The sequence below is a fragment of the Macrobrachium nipponense genome, chromosome 25 (assembly GCF_015104395.2).
Source record: "Macrobrachium nipponense isolate FS-2020 chromosome 25, ASM1510439v2, whole genome shotgun sequence".
In the NCBI taxonomy this organism is placed as follows: domain Eukaryota; kingdom Metazoa; phylum Arthropoda; class Malacostraca; order Decapoda; family Palaemonidae; genus Macrobrachium; species Macrobrachium nipponense.
Genome location: NC_087214.1, coordinates 69,627,947 through 69,640,093, shown reverse-complemented (window position 1 = coordinate 69,640,093; position 12,147 = coordinate 69,627,947). Strand labels below are relative to the sequence as shown.

Sequence of the window (12,147 nt, the reverse complement as noted above, 5' to 3'; positions counted from 1 at the left end):
AAGTATATTATGTATTTACATAGTCTTTTCTGTTTACTCTTTATAAATATACGTATATATATATATATATATATATATATATATATATATATATATATATATATATATATTACATATTCATATATATTATATTTAATATATATCATTCAAATACATTGCACGCAGATAAAGGGCATTAAATCCCTACGCTAATCGTTGTCAACCCCTCGGAACTTTGTTTAAACGTCCGCCCAAAAAAGGCTTAAAAATGGCTCCGCCCTCCAGTCTGAAACATATTTTGCGATAAAAGGCTTAGGCACATTGTATATTGAAAAGGGGGTTGGTGGGTAGGGGGTAGGGTTTTCAAGTCTGTGAGAATTAGGATGTGGAATTATACAGCTTCGGACATAAATGGGGGAAGGGGTCTCCAAGTCCGTGAGAATTAGGATGTGGAAGTGTAAAGCTTTGGATGTTAATTGGAGGAAGTACTCATTATGTCAGTGAGAATTAGGAGATGGAATTATACAGCTTCGGGCATAAATGGGGGAAGGACTCTCCAATTCAGTGAGAATTAGGACGCGAAATTATACAGCTAAGGGCATAAATGGGAAAAATAATCTTCAAGTTAGCGAGATTTAGGACGTGAAATTATATAGGTTTGTGCTTAAGGGGGGGAAAGGACTCTTCAAGTCTGTGAGAATTAGAATATTGAAATTGTACAGGTTCGTGCATAAATGGGCGAAAGACTCTCCAAGTCTGGGAGAATCAGGATGCAGAAATGTACAGATTTGGGTGTAAATTCCTTTCCTTTCAGTGTGAAAAAAAGAAATTATTTCCCTTCGAAGGAAATAACCTTGGAGATATATTCCCTCCCCTTATTTCTCTAAATGTAAATAAACTTACTAGTTGATATCTGAGTTGATTCCGTATTGATAAGAAACTTTGTTCAGCATTTAATTAAATGATGAAGAAAAAAAGTTTCTATCAATACGGAATCAACTCAGATATCAACTAATAAGCTTATTTACCTTTAGAGAAATAAGGGGAGGTAAAATACGATTTATTTCCCGTACACAACAAAATAAGCTAAATGATTTCTTGTTTGTATTGGGAAAATACGTTTGTTCCATTTTTTCTAGGAAGTATGCGGTAATATTTGTGAAAAATACGGCTTTGCTTTCGTATTTCTTTTGGGGTAAATACGATTTTAGTCTGAATCCTGGGAAATATGGTTTAAGATATTAATATGTAGTTAAAAAATAATTTAAATTTACAATTCTTATCAAATTTGCGCTTATTTTCGTCCACGTATTACTGATAATTATGAAAATACTGCTTGTGTTACCGTATTTTTGGTGGGGGTAAATACAGGTGTTAGTCTGAATTCCGGGAAATATGATTAAAAATATTTAAATGTAGTTAAAAAATAATTAAAATTTACAATTCTTATAAGCAGAAATTGACTTATTTTTAAGATCCTGGACTTTGGTTCCTTATCGGGAATCTAGAAAATCCATTCTTATGAACTTTCGAAGTAACAGGAATGGGTAATTCTGGATTATTTCCATTTTCTCAGGAATTTTAGGGATTCTTCAGAGACAGGAATGGTTTCCTCGAAGCAACAGGAATGAATAATCATATATAATTTTCCATTTTCTCAGGAATTTTAGTAATTCCTCAAAGACTGGAATGGTGTCCCCGAAGCATCAGGATTGGGTAATACTAGACAATTCCAATTTTCTCAGGAATTATAGGAATTCCTCAAAGACTGGAATGGTTCCAGGTGACCCACATCTATAAGGAACTGGAATGGTCAGGAATTTGATATTAAGACTACATTTTGAAAAAAATATATCAGTATATATATATTATATATATATATATATATATATATATATATATATATATATATATATATATATATATATATATACTTCTCACAAAAGCATACACAAATAAACACAAGCGCACCCGCGCACTCTTTCCATTTCCAAAGATTCCTTTTATTGTTTTTTGGTTCTTATATCTTTGGTCAGTTAAACTGGACAAGACTGTTTGCGTATATATATATATATATATATATATATATATATATATATATATATAGATATATATATATATATATACATATATATATATATATATATATATTTACCATCGAGAAACAAAACTTATCTCCATATACAATAACCATTTTGTAAAACATCATTGGAACTCCATCATTAGTCACCTAGAATTCACCCTATACGAACAAAGTCTCTGGAAAAAAAAAAAAACACGTTTTCCTTTTCGCTGACATTTCTTTTTCACTTCACAAATTTTTCTATATCTTAACCAGTGTTTTTTTTTATTTTAGTGATAAGCAAGTGCCCTTTGGAAGTGGATTATCAAAAACTGCTTGGGGAGAACGATCCCACTAAAATCTTCGGGGTTATCACAGGGCGAAGCCGTCTTTTCAATATATAAGACAAAAGCAAAATAAAAAGTAAAAATATGAGCCAATATTAATAAAGGCTGATTCCCGGTTCTTTATTTTGCAAATGTTGAAAGTCTCCTGAAGTTGAAAGATCAATTCTTGGTTCGATTTTGCAAATACTGAAGCGCTTCGGAGGTTCATAAATTTTTTCTGTTTTGTTTTTCTACACAAAAAAGCACCAGACTCATTCGCATGCTCCATGCTTCTCGATCTCTTAGAAGCATGACTGCACAGACAAGCTTAAGAATATAATATTGGTATTTTTAAACGTCTGCCCTTGTCTGCTGAGTCATTCGAAAATTGCTTATATATTTGTAAACAAGTGCCTGATATCGTTTTCTTTTTAAACACTCTCAGTGCATTTTTTTTTTACAGTTTTTTACTGTAAAAATCTTTTTTTTTTTTATTACGTTTCAAACATTTATTTTCTGTCTAGTCACAGATGTCCTTAATTTTCCAATCTTTCGATATACATTTTTTCTTTCAAGATATTCACCTAAATTTTTCTTCACAATTTACTTAAAATAACCTAAAATTTCAGAGATATTTCTGACGTGGGATATTTTGTTTTTACAATATTTCCAAAAATTTCAACTTGATGCAGTGCACGAATTATTCCCGTAATTATTTTTCAAAATATTCTAATAACTTTTACACGAAAAATATTAGAGATATTTTGAATATATTAATATTTCTGACAAGTTTTCAATGATATTTTAAAGATAATGTTCGTAATATTACACATAATTTATCAATATTTCCAATAGTCATTCCAAGGAGCTCCCAAACTCTCAAGATTGCCACTAAAATTTTAAATTTTCTTTAAAATATTAAAAAAATTCCAGTTATCTAACTCATAATATCTGTAGAAAGTCTTGATAATATTTTAATGATATTTCCCACAATGCAGCACTAAATTCGTACTACGATTTCTTGAGTATTTTTGTATATTTTTTTGGCCACGTAATTCTTATATTCTGTTCGACGTTCCATAATATCGGAGGAGATCTGAAAATATCAATAATATCGGGGGAGATCTGAAAATATCCATGATATCGGGGGAGATCTGATATTATCCATAATATCGGGGGAGATCTGAAATTATCCGTAATATTGGGGGAGATCTAAAATTATCCGTGATATCGGGGGAGATCTGAAATATTGTCCATGATATCGGTGGAGATCTGAAATTATCCGTAATATTGGGGAGATCTGAAATTATCTGTAATATCAGGGAGATCTGAAATTATCCATGATATCGGGGGAGATCTGAAATTATCTGTAATATCGGGGGAGATATGATAATATCCACAATATCGGGGGCGTCTTCATAATCTTGGGGGTGATCTGAAAATATCCATAATATCGGTGAGATGAAAGTATTCATAATATCAGGAATGATCTGAAATCATCCATAATATCGGGCGGGGGGTGGGGGGCGGGAGAGAGAGATCTGAAAGTATCCACAATATCGAGGCCGACTTGAGACAGATATTCTTCATATATCGTCACTTACTATTAACACTATATATATATATATATTGCAACGTAGCATCCTTATTTTAACCACGCATCGCTCACCGTTTCCACTTATCACTCGAGCATTTTAACATTAAATGGAATGTCGACGATAATAACACTGAATAACACCGATTTTTTTTAATATTTTAAATATTTTAACACCACTGAATGACAAAAGTTCTTCACTGAGGTCTTTCACCGTCTTGACGTCTCTGAGATTCGTTCCTTTGCTTCCTTCGTCGTCAGAAATGGGGAACTGTTTCCCGTGACCCGTTCTAGACTCGTGTGAACGCAGCCAACATCCATCCGTCTGTATTGATTAGCTTTAATACTCGTAGCTTAAAATACGATTATAAAATATGTGTATATATATATGTAAATGTGTGTTTGTATATATGTGGGTATGAGATAGGGATTACTGCAACACATCTATAATACTTAAATCCGTTTTCAAATTGAATTATGGGACTATCACGTTGCAAAGGTATTTTGTTATAAGCACTCAATTGTGTTGGCTTCACTGAGTGAGACTAGTTCTGTAATAGTCTGTGTGTGTGGGTGTATATGGATCAGTGTTCTTGTTCTAGATGATGAAATGAATTCGTATTTAATATTTCTAAATGGCTGTCAGTGTTTTTGTTTTATTGAGTAAATGTGATCCATTTGAATCAAAGAATAAATTTTGTTTACACAGCTGAATTTGAGCATTTTTGGAATCAATTTCTTAAGTATGGAACTGGTAAAATAAACATCTTTAACTTTTTGCAGTTTATCAGACTTGATTCAGTCAAGTGACATTTGAATGACAAAGTAGGCAAAGACCTAAATGGCCTCGCCCATAAGAACTAGCTTACAGAATGTGACCGGTATGCTTCCAGCTTTCACCAGTCACGGTGGCTTTTCGCCAACTGTGGAAATATCTTACATTTAAGTTAATGACAGACAATGAGCAAAGATTCCTCACATTTTCTCAATGCGCTGTAACCAAGATAGTGCTCCAGTGCTGCTGACGACAAAGTTTCAACTGGTCTTTAACACAAGGTGAAATGACACTCACCTTCCAGTTCAGCTATTTTCACACGCCACGACGAGAAGAGGAGCTTTAGAAAAATGGCCGCACGGAACTACCCCAAGTACACTTTAGTCCTTGTCGCTAGGCAACAGATTGGTCGCCTAGTGCCGTGAGCTGATGCAGGTTTGTAGCCACTTGACAAGCCCCTGCATAGAGCAGACACCACTTGGTGCCAGAGTGAGTTGTAAACAAGGTACTGCACCAGTTGACCAGTGCCATGAGCTCTTGGAAGATCGAGGCCACTTGATGTAAACCCTGTCGAGTGGGTCTTGGTACCACTTGGTGGCAAACTGACTAGTAATCCAAGCAGTATAATCCCAGGCTTTCCTCGTAACAGAGCTTCGAACGAAGACAAATTCCGTTAATTGGGCCTCGGTACCACTTGGTGGCAAACTGATTAGAAGGCCAAGAAATATTCCAGGCTTTCCTCGTATTCAGAGTCTGAAACTCGGCTGCCAGCTTCTGAACAAAACACCTGAGTTGACCTAGTTCACTAGGACACGCCTTTCTTGCTGACCAATGCCTTGAGACGATGGAGGTTCGTCGTTGTCTGGGGATCGCCCGGAGAGAGCTTCAGAGCTATCTCATAGTGCCTGCGAGCCTCTTCCAGTTTCCCGTTGAGGTGCAGGATGGCTCCCAGGTTTCGATGGCTGGAAACGTCCTGGAAAAGCAAGGTACAGTTTCTTAGAGTGCCTTTTTTGTCTGAGCCATTAGCTGTTGTGAATCAGATATTACAGTACATATATAACAGCGTCCAAATGTTTTCACAACTTTATCATTCAAAAGAGATTTGCTAGATGGGAGAAACAGTATTGTGTTTATTGCTACTTCATAACAACAGACATCCATGTCGTTATCTATATCTTTTGAGCATTCCTCTTTTGTATCAAAACGTACAATAGTGGAAAGTTATAAGACTACTTCAATAATTTCAGAGCTTTGGGGTTCAGGTAGGATGACCATGCTCTGTTCCTTACATAATACAGCTATTAAGATAATGCTAAAATAAAGGTCTTAAAAGAATAAAAATAAAAACAGAAATAGTCTGGTTAATTTTCTGTCAACATTCAAAACCTGAAGATACTCAGCTGAGTAACGATTTTCTCTCTTATAAGTGATTTTGGCAAGAGAAACTTTCTAGACTTACCTGAGGCTGCAGTTGCACTGCCCTCCTGTAGAAGTTCTCGGCGTGCTGGTGGCTCCCTGCGAGTCTGAGAGCCGTGGCTGCATTGAAAGCAGCTGTGTGGTCCTGGGTATCCAGCATAGCTGCTCTGAGCCAGGCCTTCACCGCCTCTTCCACACGATTCTGTTCGAGCAACAGCTGACCTGTTGGACAGAAATGACCTTAGGAGACATGTGAGATGTTGTTGACATAATCCTAAAAGGGAATAGACAAGTAAAGATGAAGAAAGCTGTGACAAGAAAGGAATGATAAGCTATAGTAGATTCACATCAACCGTGCATTTGATGTCTAGGCCAATTCCTTACAACGCTCCTGATTGGCTGTTGATAAGCCAATCGCAGGGCTGGAAACTCTCAGTCTCTCTCGACATTTCACATAGATCCTACCCATGTGAACTCTCTCGAGAGATTGAGAGTTACCAGCCCTGTAATTGGCTTATCAACAGCCAATCAAGAGCGTCGTAAGGAATTGGCCTAGACATCAAATGCACGGTTAATGTGAATCTACTATAGTAGCATAGACAGAGGAGCAGTGAAAGGCGGATCTTTTAGAATTGGCTCTGATATACATGAGACAGAATGTAAGACATGAATCAGATAGTGGAATAGTCAGAGTTGACTGATAAGTTCCTTTGGTAGCATTCCTAACTGGATTTGAACAATCCTGAAACACAAAGTTAAAAATAAGATCAGATATATTTAGAGAAAATGCAGATGTATTAGAAACTAAGGACTGTTATCTTCTAGGCAGTAGGAAATGGTATCACTGACGTAGCTCAATTCCGGCTTCACAAAAAGAATGTCTATATCTTCTTATCTCAGTGAATAATAATGATAGTAGACAATTCTGAAGTAAACTTACCAAGGTGCTTATGAGCATGGGGGTCACTTGGAGCCAAAGCCACTGCCCTCCTCAGCCATTGTTCTGCTTCCTCCACACGGCTACCCTGGAGTTAATAGAGAATGTTAAGATAAAAAGCATCTGCTATCTTGAAGGTTTAATAAAAGTACACAAGTGACATGGTAAAATGACTCTGGTGCTCTACTTTGAGGCTGTGTTATTTCCCTTATTTAGACCATGAAAGCCTAATTGCTCAACTGCACATTCGTACTACTTACAGCAAATCGAGTAGACTGAGACTTACTTGACCAAACTCAAAGGCTTCTTAAGTGTGACACCGTACGCTACACAAGAGGCAGTTGCTAATTTGTCCACTGTACAGGGTTTACAGGAAAAAGTTTAGACTGAGAGTCACCGGACAAAATCAAAGGCTTCTGAAGTATCACAATGGATACTGCACAAAGGGAAGCTGCTGAGCTCCTGTCATACAGAGATACAACACTTACATTCGCCTGAAGCATCCTGGAGAAGGCCAGATGTGCAGGGACGTGGTGCGGATGGAGGGCGAGGACTCTGGAGAGCACCTCTTGAGCCTCCCTGTACTCCCCAGCCTCTAAATGGGCCTCCGCCGTCAGCGTGTGGAGCGTATGGACTGGGTAGCCCTCAGGAGCCAGATGCAAGGCCTGAGATAACTCCTCCAAGGCAGAGTGAGGGCGGCCCGCCACAATGTGGATGTGGGCCAGCCGTTTGTGGCAGCTCGTCACTGCCCAGGCGTGGCTCCAGCCGTCCCTCGCAGGAGCTGAGGCTGTGTTGCGGCATTCTTTCAGTACCTGTGGATGATGTTGATAATATTGATTGGTCACTGAGCCTTCCTGTGTGAATATCTTAGTTTTTTTGTGTGTGTTTTTTGTGACACTCAAGCAGTTATATGTTAAATTGGAAGGCAAACGAGCAAACTCCACGGAAAAATCTTTCCATGTTCCAGCATATTTCTTATTTTCGCCCTACCTTCAGTTACTAATTATTTAAATAAGGAGGTATTAGAAGGTGAAAGTGAGACTCCAAAGAGTAAACTCTCCATGTTCCAGCAGATTTCTTACTATCACTTGACTTTCAGTTCCTAATTAGTTAAATAAGGAGGTATTAGAAGGTGAAAGTGAGATTCCATTGAGAAATCTCTTCATGTTTCAGCAGATTTCGTATTTTCACCTGCCTCTCAGTTGATTGGTTAAATTAGGAGGTATTAGAAGGTGAAAGAGAGATTCCATTGAGAAATCCCTTATTTTTTCAGCAGATTTTATGTTTTCACCTGACTTTCAATTACTAATTCGTTAAATTACAATGAAAAATAGAAGGCAAAACAGACAAATTCCTCTGAGATATAACTCCTTTTCAGCAGAACCGTAGTGAAGATTTTACCTTTTCCCATTACGAGAATACTAGTGATATAATTTAAGTATCGGGCCCATGAGAAATTCCTCACCGAGTTCCATTGGTGTTAATTCAATACGTACTGAAACAAAATTGAAAATCAAGGCATATGATTCTTTTTAATGAAATCAGGTGTTTGTTAATCTTGCTCTGAGGAACTTTTAGTCCCTCATAACTGGCATATTGTGTCTATTTTCGATGCCCTTTCCTCCAAGGTTAAAATGCGAAAAAGATGGTGAATGTATTTTTTTGCAATATCAAGTCGATATGCTAACAGCAGAAATGTTTGAATAAAAACTGAAGTAAGTCAATAAATAATAAGAACCACCTCGACAAACTTTCATTTCCTAATGGACCACCTTAGCCCTCACCCCCCACCCCCACAAAAATCCCCATAATCTTTATTTGTAGCCAATGAAGGTACAAAGATAAGCCACGCTTTATTCTCCCTAGCCCAGATGCCAATCAGGGGAAATTCCCTGATCGCTAGGTAATCAATGTAATGGATCCAGGGAAAGTTTGCTTTTTTCTCTTCCTATTTTCCTCTTGCTTTTATTTTCTTTTTGTTTGATAGGGGTGGGGAGGGAAATGGGGGAGGGAAGACAAGGGAATGAAAGAGGGGAAGACCTTATATATTAGTAATAAAAGGAGATAGTTATATAGAGGAGAATAAATGCAGAATGAAATATTACTGAGGGAGACGAAGTGGAGTTTGTAAAGAATTGGGGAAATGTAGTGATTATAAAACAAGAAGAGTATTGGAGAAATGAATAAAAAATGGACGAAGGACAAAGGGAAAACAATGACTGGATGGAGAAATGACTAAAAATCGTCATTAAAAAATGAAAATGATAGGAAATGGAAAGACTGGAAAAAGGGATAGCTATTACAAACGAAAAGAGCAGGTACTATCGACGTAGATTTTCCTGGAACCAGTCTTACGAAAAAATACACACGCGAGAGTTTTCCTGGAACTAGTCTTTCCAAAAATGGAGTTTTCCTGGAACTAGTCTTACCAAAAAACGGAGTTTTCCTGGAACTAGTCTCAGCAAAAACGGTTTCCTGGAATTAGTCTTAGCAAAAACGTTTTCCTGGAACTAGTCTTATCAAAAACGGAGTTTTCCTGGAACTAGTCTTATCAAAAACAGAGGTTTTTCCTGAACATAGTTCTTTACACAAAAAGCGGAGTTTTCCATGGAACTAGTTTACCAAAAACGGAGTTTTCCTGGAACTAGTCTTATCAAAAACGGAGTTTTCCTGGAACTAGTCTTATCAAAAACAGAGTTTTCCTGGAACTAGTCTTACCAAAAACGGAGTTTTCCTGGAGCTAGTCTTAGCAAAAACGTTTTCCTGGAACTAGTCTTAGCAGAATCGTTTTCCTGGAACTAGTCTTACCAAACATTTTATCCACTAATATAGACGCAGCTTAGACTCGTTTCCTGAAAGGTCAGTCACGTATCCTGAGACCCATAAAAAAAGAAAAAGCCCCAAGTATCTCTCCATTTGCATACCTTCAACGCCTTGTTAGGTTGGTCCATGGCCTGGAAAGCCGCTGCCAGCGCCAAGTGAGCCTGGGCTAGCCACGGTCGACTTCGTAGCGCTGCGTGGTAGCTCTCGATAGCGCTGTCCATGTTGCCCCTGGAAGCGAGCAGTAGGCCTCTGTCGGAAGGAAACTCAGTTGACAAATTGCGCCTTTTTTTCTTTTTTTTTTGGGAAAGTCAATTGGCAAATTATATAATCTTTTGTAACTTTTCGCGTACGTCGGGGTGGACTAAGCCCTGGCAAACTAATTTTTTTTTTTTTGGTTTTTGTTGTTTTGTTTGGGGGGTTTTTTTGGGGGGGGTGGGGGGGGGGAGGGGGTGGGGGTGGGGTGTGGGGGGGGGGGGGGGGGGGGGGGGGGGGGGGCGGGGGGGGGGGGTGGGGGGGGGGGGGGGGGGGGGGGGGGGGGGGCGGCAAATGCCTATGGAAGAGCCTAAAACCGGTGTTGAAAAGGTGTTTTGCGTTAAGTTAAAGCTACAGGAATTTTAGGATAGGATATTTATGATTGATTTATTAGAAAGAAAATGTAAACAAAAAAAATAAATAAATAGACAATGTACATATTAAACAGTACCGCGTGCTATAGAAACATTGCAAAGAAAACGGAATGTTCTTCAGATTATATAGACTGTCATAAATATCCCTGAAAATTACTTATATTTCATTAAAAGAAAAACATACTAGTTGCAAAATTATTAAAAAGATATGACGTAAAACAGACATATTCGCTTTTACAAAACCATCATGGTTCTCCCCCAAGAGAAAACGGGAATCAAGTCAGAGAAAACGGAATGTTCTTCAGATTATATAGACTGTCATAAATATCCCTGAAAATTACTTATATTTCATTAAAAGAAAAACATACTAGTTGCAAAATTATTAAAAAGATATGACGTAAAACAGACATATTCGCTTTTACAAAACCATCATGGTTCTCCCCCAAGAGAAAACGGGAATCAAGTCAGAGAAACGGAATCGACTTACAGATTATAATGCGTATCAGCCATGTTCGGGACGTGTCTCAGCGCCTCCCTGTAGGCAAATTCGGCCTCTTTGAGACGCCCTTGTTCGCTGTACACGACGCCTAGATTTGACAACGCTGCAACAGAAAAATTTTATGGTTAATGTTATTATGATCATTTTGAGAGTGGATAGTTATATTTGGGATTTGTCCACGTTGCAATGAAAGGGAAAATTTTAGGATTTGGCAAAGCTGGAGCAAAAGAAAACTCATATTTGGGATTTGGCAACGTTGGGATGAAAGGGCAAATTTTGGGGTTTGGCAACACTGGACTTCAAAATATATATTTGGGATTTAGCAACGCTGTAATAAAACTAGATTTGGAATTTTGGCAAAGCTGCAATGGAAACTATATTTGGGATTTAGCAACACTGGAATGAGAGGGAAAATATTTGGAATTTGATAACGCTGGATTTAGAAATATATTTGGGATTTGGCAACGCTGAAATAAAAATATAATTGGGATTTGGCAACGCTGTAATAAAACTAGATTTGGACTTTTGGCAAAGCGGTTTTGGAAACTATATTTGGGATTTGGCACCACTGGAAGGATAGGGAAAATATTTGGAATTTGGCAACGGTGGAATATAAAATATATTTGGGGTTTGGCAACACTGGATTTCAAAATATATATTTGGTATTTGACAACGCTGGAATAAAAAGAAAATATTTGGGATTTGGGAGCGCAGGATTTAAAAATATATTTGGGATTTGGGGACTTGGCAATGCTGGATTTAAAAATATATTTGGGAATTGGCAATGCTGGAATAAAAAAAAAAAGATTCCGTGAGATCTGGCATTGCTGGAACAAAGACAAGGAAATAAATCTTTTCAGAAATTATTAGTTAATATTAAATTTAACATATATATATATATATATATATATATATATATATATATATATTATATATATATATATATAACATGATAAACAGAGACTTAGGGAGTTCTTTACGAGAGATAGAGAGAGAGAGAGAGAGAGAGAGAGAGTGAGAGAGAGAGAGAGAGAGAGAGAGAGAGAGAGAGAGCGAGGCAGGCGTCCTGGAGCATGTAATGCATTTGCCGAGCCAATATCAGAAACTGTC

General features: G+C 37.5%; 1 protein-coding gene across 1 annotated transcript in view; it reads right to left on the bottom strand.

Moving 5' to 3' along the window:
• Positions 1-1,988: 1,988 nt before the first annotated feature.
• LOC135199514 (protein O-mannosyl-transferase TMTC2-like) overlaps positions 1,989-12,147 on the bottom strand; it is a 150,617-nt gene continuing 140,458 nt past the window's right edge. Inside the window, 6 exon segments of the mRNA XM_064227632.1 lie at positions 1,989-5,709; positions 6,196-6,374; positions 7,093-7,177; positions 7,578-7,901; positions 10,014-10,161; positions 11,026-11,140. Coding sequence (XP_064083702.1) covers positions 5,542-5,709; positions 6,196-6,374; positions 7,093-7,177; positions 7,578-7,901; positions 10,014-10,161; positions 11,026-11,140 — 1,019 coding nt within the window. The 3' untranslated portion in view covers positions 1,989-5,541.